The sequence below is a fragment of the Pseudoliparis swirei genome, chromosome 11, assembly GCF_029220125.1.
Source record: "Pseudoliparis swirei isolate HS2019 ecotype Mariana Trench chromosome 11, NWPU_hadal_v1, whole genome shotgun sequence".
Taxonomy (NCBI): Eukaryota; Metazoa; Chordata; class Actinopteri; order Perciformes; family Liparidae; genus Pseudoliparis; species Pseudoliparis swirei.
In genome coordinates this window covers 13,932,974-13,952,070 of record NC_079398.1, presented here as the reverse complement: position 1 = coordinate 13,952,070, position 19,097 = coordinate 13,932,974, and the positions used below count along the sequence as shown (strand labels likewise).

Genomic DNA, 19,097 nt, shown 5'->3' with positions numbered 1-19,097 from the left:
TTTCTCGGGTGTGTTTCTCCCGGTTGTGTGGGGTGTGTTTCTCCCGGTTGTGTGGGGTGTGTTTCTCCCGGTTGTGTCGGGTGTGTTTCTCCCGGTTGTGTCGGGTGTGTTTCTCCCGGGTGTGTCGAGTGTGTTTCTCCCGGTTGTGTCGGGTGTGTTTCTCCCGGGTGTGTCGGGTGTGTTTCTCCCGGGTGTGTCGAGTGTGTTTCTCCCGGTTGTGTCGGGTGTGTTTCTCCCGGTTGTGTGGGGTGTGTTTCTCCCGGTTGTGTCGGGTGTGTTTCTCCCGGTTGTGTGGGGTGTGTTTCTCCCGGTTGTGTGGGGTGTTTCGGTGTGTCGGGTGTGTCTCCTGCTGTGTCGGGTGTGTCTCCCGGTGTGTCGGTGTGTTTCTCCGGTTGTGTCGGGTGTGTTTCTCCCGGTTGTGTGGGGTGTGTTTCTCCCGGTTGTGTCGGGTGTGTTTCTCCCGGGTGTGTCAGGTCTGTTTCTCCCAGTTGTGTGGGGTGTGTTTCTCCCGGTTGTGTGGGGTGTGTTTCTCCCAGTTGTGTCGGGTGTGTTTCTCCCGGTTGTGTCGGGTGTGTTTCTCCCGGTTGTGTGGGGTGTGTTTCTCCCGGTTGTGTCGGGTGTGTTTCTCCCGGTTGTGTGGGGTGTATTTCTCCCGGGTGTGTCGGGTCTGTTTCTCCCAGTTGTGTCGGGTGTGTTTCTCCCGGGTGTGTCGGGTCTGTTTCTCCCAGTTGTGTCGGGTGTGTTTCTCCCCGTTGTGTGGGGTGTGTCGGGTGTGTTTCTCCCGGGTGTGTCGGGTCTGTTTCTCCCAGTTGTGTCGGGTGTGTTTCTCCCGACTCCAGGCTCAGGACCGACAGGCCGGAGTCTATTAGTTCCTCTGTGAAAGAAAACCAAGACTAGATTACTTATAAATCCTCCACATAGTAGACATGTCAGGTGCATTGAAGCTCTTGCATACCTGTGTTTGTGTTACTGGTGTTGCACTTGGCGAGCTCTACAGGCTGGACAGAGCTCTGCTGTGATTCTGAGCAGGCAGAGTCCTGAGTGCCTGTGGTTGGCTTTGTGTGATCCTCCTGGACGAGCGCTTCGGAGAAACGCACTTTCTTCACTGAACCCCGTGGGGATGAGGCCTCTGCCTTCCCCTGCGTGGGGGTTGTGGATGCACTCACTTCCTCAGATGTGTTCGGTGACTTTGGGTTGAGCGACAGCTTCAATTTCGGGTCCTCATCTTTCTGATCATCTACCTCAGCATCTGTGATGGCGTCGAGTTCCTCCAGAAACTCTTCCGATGTCGTTCCAGCAGACTAGAGGATGAACAACAAATAATTGTTGGCATAACATTTATGAAGCAAGCAATGTTACACTCAAACGGGTTCGACATCTTACCTGTAGGCTCTCTCTGTCTTCATTTGCCTGCCATCTAAGAAAATGAATAAAGAGACTTTTATGAAAAGCTATTCTAACAATTTAGAAAGACTGTTTTGTAAATCTGTTATTCTTTTCATTACCGTATGCAATGTACAGTAAAGCTCATGGAACAGCAAATTAAAGTTTGACAGCATGGGAAATACGCTTATTTGCTTTCTTGCCGAGAGTTAGATGAGGAGATTGATAACGTTCTTACTGTGCACAAATGAAGCTACTGCCAGCAGCCAATTAGCTTAGCTTTTCATTAAAATAGGAAATGGGACAGATTGGCTGTGTCCTGAGGGAACAAAATACTGATTTTTTAAAAAGAGATATGATTTAATAAGTGAGATTTACAGGTGCTGGAAGGGGCAATTTGATATCTACGGACAGAGATATCTGTTTGCCCCTATTTCTAGCTTCGAATACCGTCCTACGAGCAGCGTATCGATCTATTCATCTAACTCTAGGCATGAAAGTGCATTGCATAGTCTTGTAAGAGAACGTATAGAATGAGAAAAGTCGAATGTCGTCTTTCAACCGCTGGCTGTCGAGGTGGTGCCCAGCGAATAATGTGGGCTACGTAGACAACTGGAAGACTTTCTGGGGAAAACCTGATCTGATGAGGAGAGACGGCATTCATCCCACGTTGGACGGAGCGCGTCTCATTTCTGCGAATATGACCAAGTTGATCACCGGACTTAATCTATGACAACCCAGGGTTCAGATCAGGAACCGGGAGCAGAGTTGTAGTTTAACACCCTTCTCTGCTCTTCCATTCGAGCAGTTACCCACCCTTGACTTTAGAGTAGAGACTGTGTCTGTCCCACGGCCACTTCAATTAAATAAATCAAAAGTAAGCAGAAGAGGAGTCGAACACAATAACCTTATACAAGTTAACACAATTATTTCAGCAGTGCAACAAAATAGGTCTATTAAATGTGGTCTCCTAAATATTCGATCTCTGTCATCTAAAGCTGTGTTACTGAATGATTTAATATCAGATAATCACATTGATTTATGTTGCCTAACTGAAACCTGGCTGAGCCATGAAGAATATGTCTGCCTGAATGAATCGACTCTCCAAGTCATATTAATACTCACATTCCTCGAGGCACCGGTCGAGGAGGTGGAGTAGCAGCCATCTTTGAATCGAGCCTATTAATTAATCCTCAACCAAAATTACACTACACCTCATTTGAAAGCCTTGTTCTTAGTCTTTCACATCCAACCTGGAAAACACTACAGCCAATTCGATTTGTGATTCTGTACCGGCCACCAGGTCCATATTCAGAGTTTATATCTGAATTCTTAGAATTTATATCAAGTTTGGTTCTTAAAACCGATAAAGTTATTATTGTTGGAGATTTTAATATCCATGTGGATGTTGATAATGATTGCCTTAGTGCTGCATTCATCTCCTTGTTGGACTCGATTGGCTTCTGTCAGAGAGTACAGAAACCCACTCACAGCTTTGGCCACACGCTTGATCTTGTTCTTACTTATGGCGTTGACATTGAGCATTTGAACGAATTCCCACATAATCCTCTTCTGTCAGACCACAACCTCATAACTTTTGAATTTATACTACCGGAGTGTACCCGTTAGTCAAAAGTTTCTACACTAGATGTCTAACTGATAGTGCTGTAGCTAAATTTAAAGACGCGATTCCTTCTGTATTTGATTCGATACCACGCCTCAATATAACAGAGGACTCCTGGTCTAACTTTAGTCCGTCCCAGATTGATCATCTTGTTGACAGTGCCATAGGCTCTCTGAGAATGACACTGGACTCGATAGCCCTCTGAAGAAGAAGACAGTGAGGAAGAGGAGGTTTGCTCCTGGTATAACCCTCAGACCCGCAAACTGAAGCAACGTCACAAAGCTTGAACGCATATGGCTCAACTAATCTCAAGAATCCCGCTTAGTTTGGCGAGATAGTCTTAAAACATATAAGAAGGCCCTCCGTAATGCCAGAGCAGCCTATTACTCATCAATAATAGAAAAATAAAACAACCCCAGGTTTCTCTTCAGCACTGTAGCCAGGCTGACAGAGAGTCACAGCTCTGTGGAGCCGAGCATTCCTATAAACCTTAGTGGTAATGACTTTATGAACTTCTTTAATGAAAAGATTTTAACTATTAGGACAAGATTAATAATCTCTGCCCATAACCAGTGCCAATCTGTTCTCAAGTGGAATGGCCTTGGAAACCGCTGTATGCCCTGGTGTATATTTGAGGATTTTCTCCTATCAACCGTGACCAATTATTTTCAACGGTTTCTACTTGAACACGCCTACCTGTCTCTTGGACCCCATCCCGACGAGGCTGCTTAAAGACGTTTTGCCTTTAATTGGCGGCTCTCTATTAGATATTATCAATGTGTCTCTGCTAACAGGCCACGTACCACACTCCTTCAAGGTGGCTGTTATTAAACCTCTCCTGAAGAAGCCCACTCTGGATCCAGAGGTATTGGCTAACTACAGACCGATCTCTAACCTCCCTTCCTCTCCAAGATCCTTGAGAAAGTGGTCGCAAATCAGTTGTGCGACTTTCTACATCATAATAGTTTATTTGAGAAATTTCAATCAGGATTTAGAAAACACCACAGCACCGAGACGGCACTGGTGAAAATTACAAATGACCTCTTAATGGCAGCAGATAAAGGACTCTCTCTGTCCTGGTCTTGTTAGACCTTAGTGCTGCATTCGACACCATTGACCATGACATCCTGTTACAGAGACTGGAGCAGTCGATTGGCATTTCAGGCACGGCACTAATTTGGTTTAAATCCTATTTATCAGATCGATCTCAGTTTGTATTTGTAAACGATGACGCCGATAACCACCAACGTTAATCACGGAGTTCCACAAGGTTCTGTGCTTGGACCAATTTTATTTACCTTATACATGCTTCCTTTGGGCAATATTATCAGGAAACACTCCATAAACTTTCATTGTTATGCAGATGACACTCAACTATATTTATCGATAAAACCAGAGGAGAGCAACCAACTCTGTAAAATTCAAGCATGTCTTAAAGACATAAAACATGGATGACCTGCAACTTCTTGATGTTAAACTCAGACAAAACCAAGTAATTTTAATCGGCCCTGAGCACCTCAGAGATCAATTATCTGGTGATGTGGATTCTGTAGACGGCATTGCCCTGGCATCCAACACCACTGTAAAGAATCTTGGCGTTATCTTTGATCGACTTGTCCTTTAACTCCCACGTAAAGCAAATCTCAAGGACTGCATTCTTTCATCTACGTAATATTTCAAAAATCAGGCACATCTTGTCTCAAAAGATGCAGAAAATTGGTTCACGCGTCACATTTCGAGACTGGATTACTGCAACTCCTTATTAGCAGGCTGCTCTAATAAATCTCTTAGGTCCCTCCAGTTGATCCAGAATGCTGCAGCTCGTGTTCTCACTAAAACTAAGAAAAGAGATCACATCACTCCTGCACTAGCTGCTCTGCACTGGCTCCCAGTAAAATCAAGAATCACTTTTAAAATTCTTCTCTTAACCTACAAAGCCTTGATTGGTGATGCTCCATCATATCTTAAGGAGCTTGTCGTACCATATTGCCCCACTAGAGAGCTACGCCACTAAATGCGGACTACTTGTAGTTCCTAGAGTCTTAAAAGTAGAATGGGAGCCAGAGCCTTTAGTTATCAAGCTCCTCTTTTATGGAACCAGCTTCCAATTTCAGTCCGGGAGGCAGACACAGTCACCTCGTTTAAGAGTAGACTTAAGACCTTCCTCTTTGACAGAGTTTATAGTTAGGGCTGAATCAGGTTCACCTGGTCCAGCCCCTTGATATGCTGCTATAGGCTTATAGCTGCCGGGGGACGTTTTAGGATGCACTGAGTACCTATCTCCTCTTTTTCTCTCCTTAAGGATGAATTTTCATCTCTCAATCACACGTTACTAACTCTGCTTTCTCCCGAAGTCCTTGACTTTACGCCTCATGGGGTCATCGCCCCCTATGAGACGGCATAGATCCTATCTGCCTGATGGATCGCCTGGGTCGTGGAATTCCTGCTCATGACTACGCCACTGTCCTGTTGAGACTCCGCCCACTCCTCCTCCCCACCGCCATCTGCCTGATGGATCATGGAGGTCTCCATCGTGGAATATGCCTACTATGAACTATTCATACACTCTGTCATATTCATTGAATGTATTTTAACTCTAAATCTGTCCTTCTGTACACATTACATCTATTGCATCTGTCCATCCTAGGAGAGGGATCCTCCTCTGTTGCTCTCCTCCAGGTTTCTTCCCTTTTTTTCCCCCTGAAGGGTTATTTGGGAGTTTTTCCTGGTCCGATGTGAGGTTTTGGGGCAGGGATGTCTATGTGTACAGATTGTAAAGCACTCCGAGACAAATTTGTAATTTGTGAAATTGGGCTATACAAATAAACTGAATTGAATTGAATTGAGATAGGAGGCTGTATTTCGGTTAGCGTTGGTCTCAGCTGCCTCATGGCCGTTGAGCTGCAGCTCACTACACTAGATGTATTGATAAGGAGAATCAGGACACACCTGCATGCTGTGGTGCACTGCCCCCTGACCCTTTACTAACTATCACTGAGACACATGGAGAGGAAATCATCTGGCACATTACACTGTCACACTAAAAGGCTCTAATGCCTTGCTCCTGGGTCTGGGGCCTCGGGCTTTTCGAGATTATGCAACGCTTCAATAAGAACACACACTGAAAGCACAGAAGCTTGTTTCACAATGCAGGACAGTTGGAGCAGAACAACATGCAATGCTGTGAGACACAAATGAATCCTTCTGGGTTATTTAGTCAGCTTCTTAATCAAGCCTCATGACATCCAGGGGAATTCTTACATTAGAGCACAGCGCTGGAAAACAACTACAGCCTTCCCACAATCGTTTAACGTATTTCTCTCAACAAATAATTGAGGCTGTGGTGAGATCATGGCCCCGGTTGAATGAGCTTTAACATCAGGTTGTTGTGTGTGTGGCACTAATAAAGATGATGTGTAGCTGCTACTGACCTCCTGGCTCTCCCAGTCAGACGATCTATGCCTTTTGCTTTGCTGCTCATCACGAGCACGTCTTTAGCTCCCTTGTCTTTGCCTCGTTTCTCATGACCTAGGACAGAAAAAAAGTTGAAGTCACAATTAAATGACATTTTACATAGAAACAACAGTACATATTTTACTGGTTCCTCGCTGTGTGTGCTTACATTTCTTTATATATTCGGACACACCAACGACGATTTTCAAGAACTTCCCCCAACATGATCTCCCTTTTTCATATTAGCTACAACTTAACCCTGTTTAATGAACTGTTAATTTCCTGTTAATAATTTTACATACCAATATCCGGTTTCAACATTAAAAAGAATTATAGCTGCTCACAGAATGCGTTTTCATTTACACTTGAAAATAAAAAGAATTCAGAATATGTTTCTGAGCTTTTCTTTACGCTGTATGATGATTTCAAGGTACTAAACAATTAAATGAAAAAGATAGAACTGTGCGATATCACACCTGCCCGAGACGGTCCTCTTCTAACATTTCGTCCGCCTGAAATGAAAGAAATATTGATTCAATAATAAGGAAAAATGACTCAAATAATGGAACACAAAATGTTATCATCATACTGGGATGTAAAGAGGTCTTCTTCCTCATTTTCTCAGTTTGAGCTTTTTGAATGTCTCACCTTTGTCACCTGAGTCTCTGTCAGGGAGGGTTTTGTTTGAAAACCTAAAAGCAGAGGTTCAGTTAAGTCAGAAACAATAACCAATGCAGAGCTCATGTCTCATAATTAATTTTTGTTGAGGGGGCAAAACAGCCTCCACCCCATCAACTGGCTCAACTGACATTCAATTATCATTATTGTACATCTGTTATGTACATTTGGGATTTTGCAGAATCAGTGAGAGGTTTTGCTCCACGAGTCACACTTTTGCATTTCACATCCAGCGAAGCCATCTACATTGTTGAATCAAAAACACACATCCTCTTCCTTTCTTACTCGAGGGCCTTGTTTAAGCCTCGCCAAATAAGGCAAGGTATTCCATCCCTTGTCCCGAGTTAAATATAGCCGCTCCGCTCCTGTTCCCTTAAACAGCACATCCATTCACTCTGCAGCTCTTTGGACCACGACCTGGTTCATTTGAAATCTAACAAACACAAATGAGTGGGCCGTATCTCATCCCTCCAGTCAGCCTGGGATCAAACTGAGTCTTCAGAGTTTCAGAGTGTGAGAATAAAAATGGCATGCCTACACACCGTTACATTATTGTTAATAAAATAATACAGTTTTCTTTTAAAGACATTATTTCATGTAATAATAATAATTAGCAATGTCGTGTGGCTTCATGAGGTCTAGTCTTGTCAGCACCTAATGGATCCTTCCACTGAATAGCACTAAGAGCTTATGCTAAGCTAAGCTAGCTGCTGGCACACAGTTATTAACCCTTGTGTTGCCTTCGGGTCATCTTGACCCGATTCAATATTTAACCCTCCTGTCGCCTTCGGGTCAATTTGACCCGATTCAATGTTTAATGTCGGTGTTCTTTCGGGAGTCAACAAACAAACATAAAGTACCTCACACTTAAACTTGGAAAACAATATTAATTCTAATAATTTTCTGGAGATTTTAATAGCTGGGGTCATATTGACCTCAAGGGTAAAATATGTTAGTAAATATAAAGGTAACAGGAGGGTTAAACATTGAATCGGGTCAAATTGACCCGAAGGCAACACAAGGGTTAAGTGGCATCAAACTTCGCATCAAGTCTCATCAAGTCATCAATATATATAAGAAGTTGGACCAATACTTAAAACTGAGGTTGGATTTTTAGTGTTATGTCAATATTATAAAATGACATGATGTAAGTGAAACATTGAAGATGTTTCACGAGTGTATAACTAAGGTATTGACGACTAGATGTTCAACACCTACAGTAATTGGACCAATAACACTCTAATCTGTGTCCAGTCAACACTTCCTGGAATTGAATTCTCCAATATAAAAAATAGCCTATGAAATATCACCCGGAGGGACCGCTGTCAGAAATTGAATATGTCAGCAGAGGTGCCTTGGGAAGTGTGAGTGCTAAAAGTCTTACATGTTATCATTCTTGTCCATGTCCCACGCCCGTTTCCACTGGCCTTTGGCATTTCTGTGGCGTGCCACTCTCTCCTTGTCGATCTGCTCGCGCTCTTTCTTCCACCGCACATACTCCACCTGCTCCTCTTTCGCCGTGGGGATGTTGAGGTCTGTGCCGCCCTGCAGGCTTTCAGACTCCTTAGCAGACACAAAGCAGTTGCATTTGAAATATGTGATGCATCTGAAGCATCACTCCACACACGAGCAGTAAAAGCTAAACAATAGCCTCACATCAGGGCTGGTCATGAAACAGCTTCTCACCTCTCCACAAATAACTATAATTTACAGATCAGTAGGGTTCAAAAGAAAAGGAACAAACAAGGCTGATTTTATTTTCACGTTATATTTTACTATCAATGCAAAGCGCTGCATCACTATAGACACTGACGATGAGCGTCGGTTCATTCCAGTCAGCTCCCATTTGATTACGAGGAGCTACTTGTTTGTCTCGGAGGCTTCAAGGCAACACAATCAAATTCCTTGAGAAAATATTCCAGTAAAAGAGTGTATGCAATTAAATCCCCTTCCTCCATTTCCCTCTTAACCTGTTTATTGATTACTGACATGGGAGCAGAAAGGATTGCTTGCTAATACGAAGGAGAGATGTGCTGCAGGCTCTTTAACACACCAAACGGGACAGAGTCTGTGTGCTCTGTTGACAAAGCCCTGCAGCGCACCAGCACGACAAACACTGATGCACTCCGATGGAAAGACCAGCAGTGCCTATGAGAGAAAGTGCTTATGAGTGTCTGCTTTTTAATACAGCAGGAGGGAAGTGATGTCTCGAAAAATAAATCTAGTTGTGAGTAAAAGAGAAAACAATCAGCATTTTATGACAGACAGAGAAACAGCACATGATAGGGGATGTTTTCTCCTCAGGTGTGGCCCAATCGCAGCCGAGTAAACATGTTGCCTTCATGTGTACAGTTTATGGGAGAACATGGCATCTGTGCTCATCCCTCTGTTTTCCATCCCCTCCGCCCCCCCCCTGGCCCCAGGAGGACATCAGTGACCACAAGGGAGGCCGCTTCTAGCATGTTCCAACAGGCCGTCTCCTGCTGACACTCCAGCCGCCCTGCTAATTAGCACTTTTCAATTTCTCACCCCCCCCCCCCCTGAGACCTCACAGGGAGGTTGTCAGGGGCCAAGGCAGGTAGGGAGCACGGTGAGTCTGGCCAGTGCTGAGCGAGAGCAGGACTTGGGCTCAGACATGTGCATGCACATTTATATATATATATATATATATGGTGACTAAGACTGATCATGCTCTTATTCTCAATTGTTTCCTCGCATCCTCCAAAGCTGCACTAGTTTAGGCCTGACAATGCCAGAAGAGGTTTCCTATACACTTGTGAAACAAAGCAGGTAACAAATGCAACAGCTGTCCGAACTTTACCCGACACAACACCTACAAAAACTCAGCATTGTATTCCTCGAGCTTGGGCTACAAAGCCAGCAAGGTGCAGAGAGGCAGAGAGAGATGAACAGCATCACTTGTCGTCTGGCGTGTTCGGCGGCCCTTTGAAGACCCCCCCCCCCCCCCCTATTTAACCTGCTTGTCACCAGGCACGATCTGTGTGACAGCCCTGAGCTACTCCAGCAACGTTAATGTGAGCCAGCGGGAGGCAGGTGGGGACGAGCGTGTTGCGCCTGTCTGCATCTGAGCATCTGTGATGATAAGCGGATATTTGCATCTCTCAGGGTTTCGTGAGCTCACTGGTCATTTGGAAACCTACATGTATTCTACATTTGATAATCACTGCATGCTGGAGACACAACATTTTGAGATGGGTACATGTCAGAGAGGGCGACAACATGCATGTTAATATGTTGTGTGTGTTCATGTCAACTGAGGCATTGTGGGTACCTGGCATTGCTCTGAAAGCCTGTGATGGTCCTCAGTGTGCTGCTGCCCTTGTTTAACCCCATCCTGTCACAGAGGAGAGACAACAAATAAAAGGGAGATCAACATAACAACAATAAAGGTGCCGCCGCAAATAGTCGACAGCCAATTAAACATGGTTGTAAAGAGGCACATTACTTCTGACATAAACTGCGAAAACAAATGAATGAGAGGTGGACTGAGGAGGTATTGGCCTACACTGCCACCAAGTGGACTCGTGGTGCTACAGCTTCATTTGGCAATGAGCTCACTCCTTGCACTGGAGTGCAGTCTGCAGGTGGTTTCAGTGGTTTGGAAAAATATCTTTTTGCAGGTAGATAATTGTATGTGTACTTCTGCAAAGATGTCCTCCGGTGATCACAGTGGATGAGACATGTTGCCATTCACAATAACACCTGAACAGTGTTGAGGGGGGAACAACAATACATGAGTGCACCTGCAGACAATGCACTCTCCTGCAAACAGCCTAATGTAGCCTGACTTATACACAAACACAAAAGACCCCTGACTACCTTTTTTCTTTTCTTCTTTCTCTTCTCACTCTCACTCTCTGACCCTTTCATGGCACCACGCCAGACCCGTCTCTTTGGCAGCATAATGAGTCTTTTCAGAGTGAGAAGGCAGTCGAATGTTAATTAGATTAAATCGGTCCTTTCAGGATGGTGGGAATGGGGAAAAAATTGTGCCAGAGGAGCGCAGACCACTTAAAGTTCCAGAGAGGAGACGGTGGGCTGCAAGGAGTCTCTCCCATTCTCTCTCTTCCCCCCCCCCCCCTTTTCCTTTCTCATGGGTGTGAACTGACAGTTTTGTCTGGAGTTACTTCCAGGGATTACAATCTAATTGGAACACTGCCAAAAAACCACACCTCTCACAGTCATTATTTATTTCCACACACGTTCATTAGAAGATATTTCAGAGGCCGGGCAAAACTATATATATGTGCAACATATCATGGATCTTTTCCAAATAAAACATTGCGTGACATTTTCTCCTCCCATCAATACCCTTGCAATGCTCTGATTATGTAAATGTCATATTATGTAAACAAGGATCACGTGGAGACCAGTTGACTGGAGACCACATATTGAATAAGACCAAACAGGCCAGAAAGAAAAGCAAAGAGAACAGCGTGTTGAGCCCATAGATGTACTGCACATTAACTCAGACGGGATCAGCCAATCAGAGGCAGATGTATACATACACATGGAGATCACTGACCAGACTGAGTCTGTGTTTACAGTGGTGAGGATCAGCTGTCTGCGCTGTGCATTAACTAACTGATTGAGCAGTGTGTGTGTGTGTGTGTGTGTGTGTGTGTGTGTCAGACTGAGTCAGAGCAGCTGTTCAGTTGCATACCTGGGGTACTACTGTCATTGAACACCAAGTTCAATGACAGTGTAGCATTCCACAGCCTAGCCGGGGGTACTTTATGTGAGTCTGCCTATCTGCAGGAAACATGTCGTCTGAGACCGACAGTATATAGTAAAGCTATTGATGTTAAACATGCCATCTCTGATGTCATACTACCAATAACTAGAATGGGCACTCGGTAGAGCGCATACCTTCGCATATCACAAGATTGGGCATTGAATTATGAACATGTTGGCATTATTTGCATGCCAATTGGATATAAATTGACCGTGCTATGGTAAAAAGAAGATTTTGACCTATCCACGACCTTGACCTTTGACCCGATTGATCCCAAAATCTAATCAAATGGTCCCCGGATAATAACCAATCATCCCACCAAATTTCATGCGATTCAAGAGGATGTTGACCTTTTCATGACCTTGACCTTTGACCCGATCGGTCCCAAAATCTAATCAAATGCTCCCCGGATAATAACCAATCATCCCACCAAATTTCATGCGATTCGGTTTTAAATGTTTTTGTTATGCGAATAACATGCATACAAATAAATAACTAAATAAATAAATACACGGCGATTAAAACATAATCTTCCGCATTTTCAATGCGAAGGTAACAAGGCCCTTTGTAAGGACAAGAGCTATGAATGCATCAATCTATTTTACATGGCTGGGATTAACCTAAAAAAAGAAAAGGTAGAAGTAGCCAGAGGTCTTTTGAAGGTTCGACAGCACATCGACCAACAGCTCTATTAGTCGTCGCCCCCCCCCTGCCTTAATCCCACACCAGTCAGTCACAGCCCCGGTCCACCTCCTGTCCACAGACCATTGTGCTCCATCACTGGAGGGGTGTGGCCAGCCCACATGTCTGACATCTATGTAAAACAAAGTTGGTGCAGCACGAGAACGAACAAAAGGGGAAAAGGGAGTGGAAACAGACGGGAGGGTGCATGCCGGGTTTTAAATGAAGAAGCGTATGATCACTGGAGTGCTCAGTGTCCCACTCAGACCTGTTCTGCTGTGTCTCTCTTGGTCATGTGAGGTTGCTGACTCCCAGCAGACTCCACACGCCTCGCCTGTCCATCATCCTTTGGGCTCTTGTAGTCCGTCGAGCCTGGCCTCCTCTCTGGCCTCTCACTCACCACCCTCCTACCCTGGAGACACAGTTACACGCGTGTGTTACTTCTAGACTAGATTACTTCAATTCCTTATTGTCAGGCTGCTCTAATAAGTCTCTTAGGTCCCTCCAGTTGATCCAGAATGCTGCAGCTCGTGTTCTCACTCACACCAAGAAAAGAGATCACATCACTCCTGTATTAGCTGCTCTGCACTGGCTCCCTGTAAAATCAAGAATCACATTTAAAATTATTCTCCTCACCTACAAAACCGTGATTGGCGATGCTCCATCATATCTTAAGGAGCTTGTAGTACTTATTGCCCCACTAGAGAGCTGCGCTCACTAAATGCGGGGCTACTTGTAGTTCCTAGAGCGGCTGCTGGGGGACGTTTTAGGATACACTGAGCTCCTCTCTCCTCTTCTCGCTCCCCTTCTGGACAAATTCACGTCTCTTCATTGCACATGACTAACTTCTTCCTCTGAGTCTTTGTGCCTTCTCTCCTCACAGGGCCCATTGGCCGTGGCTGTATCTAGAGCTGGTCCTGGCTCCTGCCCCCTGTCTCCTTGCTTCCTGCCTCCTTTGCCGTGCCCCCCCCCCCCATCCTCCTCTCTTCCTCCTTTTGTTTCCATGGATCGTGGTTATCTTGTTTGTGGTCCATGCCTACTACTCATTATTCATAATGTCTGTCATATTCATTGGATGTGTTGTAACTCTGTAACGCTGTTCATTCTGTCCACATGACATCTATTGCTTCTGTCCATCCGGGGAGAGGGATCCTCCTCTGTTGCTCCCTTGAAAGCTCTTTCTGTTTTTTGGGGAGTTTTTCCTGATCCGATGTGAGGTCCCGGGACAAGGCTGTGTCGAGATATTAAAGCCCTCTGAGGATAATTTGTCATTTGTGATTCTGGGCTATGCAATATAAACTGAATTTAATTTAATGTTATTGCTTTCTTTGCATGTTATCAACAGCAGCTAAAGCCTATTGGTTGATCACATTGCGTCCAGCTCGGTGTGTTCATTGATTTGGCTGACAAATTGCTTTTGTGTTAATCCTTCATTTATCACAGTTCAACCTCAGGTTTTTTTTGTGGATTTAAATGGAAATTGGCACTGCAGTGTATTTACCTTTTTGCCTGCCATGGTGACCATTAGCTGCTTCCTGTGGCCTCGGCCGGCACTCTGCGGAGCGGCTTCCCCCCCATTGTCGGGGCCGGCCTCCTGCTGTCCTTTCCCAGCCGGTGAACCACCGCTGAATGGCTTCGTGACCACCACGCGGCTATCCTGATCCAAACAGAAGACACAAACATACTCTACAATATTCTGTAGCTTCTTATTCTCAGAAAGAAATGTGACGGAAATGAACTGTCGGCAATGACAACAGTGCTTTGACACAGTAGCTTGTCAATAATTATTTCAGTTCCTAAGTCCGTCTCCTCGTATTAAGAAACTCACACTGGTGGATTTGCTGATTGTGATGGTAAGGTCCTCAGCTTTGCCCTTGCGGTTCAAGAGCATCATTCCTTCCTCTTCTGCCCTCTTCCTGTCCTCCTCCACCTCCTAAAAACAACTCAATGAAAACCACAGATTAATCAGGAAGCCTGAAGGAGCTCCAGAAAAGACACTCGCCCCAGACATGTATTTCTACAACTGATGATGACCAGTGAAACTTTGGCCTCTGTTTGCAAACACTTGTCCAAACCTTGTGCCTCTTCATGAGCGCTTCGTTCTTCCTGCGCAGAGCCTGGATCTTCTTGTCTAGCTCCAGGTCCCTCTCATGATCCTTCTTGGGCAGCATGTCACTCGAGGCCTGGGATGAGACACATCAGATCAGTAACCCCACATTTAAAAAATGAGGTCTTGGGTGCAAAATTGTTTCTTTAGTGCATCTGCACTAACTAAACTTTTCAACTTTTGGGCACCGTATGAATTTAGTTGATACTAGTGTACAGGTATCAAAACAAAATCCTGTTTTTCATTTAATAACAATAGCCAAGAAATACAATAAACTGGTATAAATGTAATTTAAATAGTTAACTATCTGATTAAATGATAATAAAACTAGAACGGGCACTCGGTAGAGCGCATACCTTCGCATATCACAAGATTGGGCATTGAATTATGAACATGTTGGCATTAGTTGCATGCCAATTGGACAAAAATGTATCGTGCTATGGTAAAAAAAAAGATGTTGACCTTTCCATGACCTTGACCTTGACCCGATTGATCCCAAAATCTACTCAAATGGTCCCCGGATAATAACCAATCATCCCACCAAATTCCATGTGATTCAAGAAGATTTGACCTGTTCATGACCTTTGACCTTGACCTTTGACCCGATCGATCCCAAAATCGAATCAACTGGTCCGCGGATAATAAACAATCATCCCACCAAATTTCATGCGATTCGGTTCAATACTTTTTGAGTTTTGCGAATAACACGCATACAAATAAATAAATAAATAAATAAATAAATACACGGCGATCAAAACATAACCTTCCGGCATTTTCAATGCGAATGTAACAATGATTACAACTCTGACCAGCAATTGAAAGCCAGCTTGAGGGTTTTTACTGCACCACTGTGCGTGGTCTGCGATAACACACTCACGCCCACCACAGATGGAGCATTCATCACCAGGCTCGGTTACACCAAGAGAATGCATATGCTCAGCATCCTAAGCATCCGAATGTGGTCGGCCGGGCATGACTGCTCACACGACCACGAGGGGCCCCGTACGGAAACATCGCCATGTGCTCTCATGGAACATCCACTCGGTGTGTTAACGCTTCCTTTCATGTAAAGCCCTCTTCAACAACCCGGACCAATAGCGCACGTGTGCAAGCGAGCTGCTGAGTTGAAGAAATGTGGACAAATATTTATAAGACGCAAGATTAGGATATTATCAGAGAATGATGATGAGGAGGCATCAGCCACGGCCAACACAGAGATCTCATTCCCTCCTGCAGCAACGTCATGCTGCCTCTCCAATCCGGTCTGTGGAGTCTCTCTGGATGTGTCACTGTGTGGGTCCTTCAACCCGACTGAGGAGCAAACTTCAGGGGCGAACTCAGAGGAATGGTGACGATGCCACTCCTCTCTGTGTACGGTTCAGGAGAGTTTACCACCCTCTAATACACTCATGTACTTTCATGACTTTCTGTCAGCTGCTGGCTGTGGCTTCACATTTAAGGTACACTCAAGAGAGAGGTGTCGACCTTCCCAACTTATTCTTAGCTAGAAAGCACTTATTCCCAAATGTTGAACTGTTCCTTTCAAATTGGTGCACCAGGTTATATGAAGAATTAAGACTTGGGACCAGGCAGCTCTTACCTCATATACAATGCAACATATTGTCACACAGGCCAGACAAGGAGATGAACAACAACAACACAAATATGTTGGCAAACAAATGGGTCACTTGTGCTCAGCTGGTAGTTTTAGCTTGAAGATGGCACCAACATGTACGTTTTAACAGATGAAAGGCTGTGATAGATAAATATGAGTCAACATTTAAAAAGATGGGATCAGGGTTATGAGTTTGATCTTTGCATATTGCAAACCAGCATTAATTTTCATATTGTCGCAAAGTTTCATTGAGCCTACAAACAACAGCGCTCTGTGAATACTCAATGAACGACAATCATAAAAGAAGAAAAAAAGGAACTCTTGACTCAATCAGCTAAAACAAGTGTTTGCCACTTGAAGGCCGGCATCACAAGAGCGCTTTGTTCATCAGAGCTGAGGAGAAAGTCACAATAGAAAAGTCGCCACTGCTGCTTGTTGAAACTGTGAAAACCCATTATTCCTTTTGAAGCACCCCTATTCTCCCCAGTCTGTAGACATTATCCGGAGGGGTCGGAGCCTTCTTGACAGAGGCAGGAAGTAGATGTGCCAAAGTCATCCATTCGCCAAAAGAGTCGAGGCTGCTTCTACAGTATTTTACATTAGCACAGAACGATGAATCTCCGGCGAGCGCACAAGAGATCGAAGGCGATCACATTTGGGACTGCAAAAAGTAACATAGAGCTTTATTGCAAAGAAAAGCTGCCACTGAGATGACGTTAACCGCTCTCTGCATGGAAGGTGTCAGCACAGACTAACAGCAAAAAAGCAAAAAACGACACATCCCCGCAGTGTGTCAAACCTGCAAAGACACAGGGAGCATGAGCAAAAGTTGGGACTCACTTAGAGAAGCAGCTGGAAAGTGGTTACCTCACAGCTTCTAGTTGTCAGGGTATCCAAACACAACAGCCCGTGTGGACATACCACCAAGAATAGATGCAAGTGAGAGACGCTGCCTAATGGGAATCTCTGCGAGGCCAATGGTGGAGACTGAAGTGAACGCCGGCCTCCACAAAGTGGGGAGACTCTGTCGTGGGGTCGGTGCCCCTCTGGGTTCGCCAGGCAAGTTCTGCGATTGTGCGGCATAGATACACAACCACACAGAGACGCTGTGGGTCTGCCAGCGGACGGCACCCATGCCTGGACAGGCAGGCGAAAAGGAGGAGGGGGGTGCAGAGAGAATGCTGCCAAGGCTTCCTCCCTGCCAGGCGTTCCTGCCACCTCCAGGAGCTCCAACAGGGGAGGGAGAGAGCACAACTGAAACGCTGCATGTAGCCACAGCTAAATCTGCGACAGAGCAGAGGAGGAAGAGGTGGGAACCTAACACCAGTGAGAGAGAGAGAGAGAGAGTGGGATGAGAAGGGAGAGGGGAAGGAGAGAGAAGGCACTCACTGGTCTCTCCATGTCAGCGGTGAGAGCTGGGCTGGGTCCAGACGCGAGGCAGAGAGGGCTGCCTGGAGTCGACGATCATGCCTCGATTCCAATGAGCCAAGTTGGGCGAGCAGCCAAGACGACAAACACACAGAGCTCCCCTGTGAACAGATTTCACAGCACCCATCCGCTTGTCCTCTCCCCCCTCTATCCCTCTCTCTCCCTCTCTCTCTCTCCAACCCTCCCACCCTCCTGCACATATGCTCTCTCGCTCCCTCTCACCCTCTAGAAAGCACTTGCTCGTTCCCCTCCTCACGTATACTCTGCTCTGAGCATGCTAGTTTTATCCCGTCCCCCTCCCCACTGTTTGAAAGTAAATTAACACTATTGCTTAATTGACACAATGTAAAAACAGTTTTTACTGCGTATATTTGATGTTTCATCTTATGCTCGGCAGCTGTAGAACATCTATACTATTACATTATTTCTTTCTTTCTTTTTATATAATAAAATGCTTGTAGCAAAATGATAATAGTTTTATAATATCCATATTTATTTATTCTCTAAAGCCAGGTGCATATACAATTTATCCACGGTTGGTAAATAATGACTTGGGGTCTGTATTTGTCCTGATAACTTGTAGTGTATTTAGGTTTATGATTTCCATCAGATATATAGAAAATATATATTTTCTTGTTTCTGATTTTTGAGAATGTTTATATTTTAGCATGCTGTGTGTGTGTGTGTGTGTGTGAGAGTATCTTAAAATTGTAAATAAAACAGATTTCCTTTTAAACGCTTCTTTCCACTCTGATTATTCACATCAAACCGTGGAACATAAATCTCTCCGTCATAAATGAGATGCGTGTGTTGTTTATTCCCACTGTGGTTTAAACAGCTGCGTCTCTGACAAGCAGACGACATGTCCAGGGTACTAAAGAAGCTTCCTAAAGACTGTGTGAGGGGAGAGGGGGGGGGTGAGATGGGTGAGATGGGGGGGAGGCTGCCGAATTTCCCACAATTCTTCATTCCCAAGTCTGAGAGTTAATGACATGCAGCAAAACCGGCAGACAAATGCCAAAAGGCGTCTTGGGGGGAGAAGCAGAGTCACAGCTCTGAGTGACATTGCAGTCCACATCTTACATTCTTCACGTATGTTAGCATTCAAGTAGTCTGAGCTATTTTAGAATTAATGTAAGAAATGTCTCCAAAAGAAAGTTTGCTTTGGATTTTAATATCTGGACATTATTGCATTATTAGTGCTCCAGTTACACAGGGTTTATGCAAATACAGTTGAAGGCAGTTCTCCATATTAGTTTAGCATGTTAGCATGTTAGCATGTGAACATTTGCTTATTAGCACTAAGTAAAGTACAGTTGAAACTTATATGAATGTCATTATGTTTGCTGGAATTTGGGCATAAATCAAAGTA

At 44.7% G+C, this 19,097-nt stretch overlaps 1 protein-coding gene across 1 annotated transcript; it reads right to left on the bottom strand.

The window, feature by feature from the left end:
* Nucleotides 1-374: 374 nt before the first annotated feature.
* Nucleotides 375-17,837, bottom strand: LOC130201661 (proteoglycan 4; the record flags this gene model as incomplete). The annotated part of the gene is made up of 13 exons (XM_056426749.1): nucleotides 17,687-17,837; nucleotides 14,651-14,758; nucleotides 14,404-14,508; nucleotides 14,077-14,232; nucleotides 12,844-12,987; nucleotides 10,431-10,493; nucleotides 8,523-8,701; nucleotides 7,109-7,152; nucleotides 6,937-6,972; nucleotides 6,439-6,535; nucleotides 1,384-1,417; nucleotides 956-1,301; nucleotides 375-874 (listed from the first exon to the last, which is right to left on the bottom strand). Coding segments are annotated over exons 1-13 (1,824 nt in total), but the record flags the coding sequence as incomplete, so codon positions are not given.
* Between the last annotated feature and the right edge of the window lie 1,260 nt (nucleotides 17,838-19,097).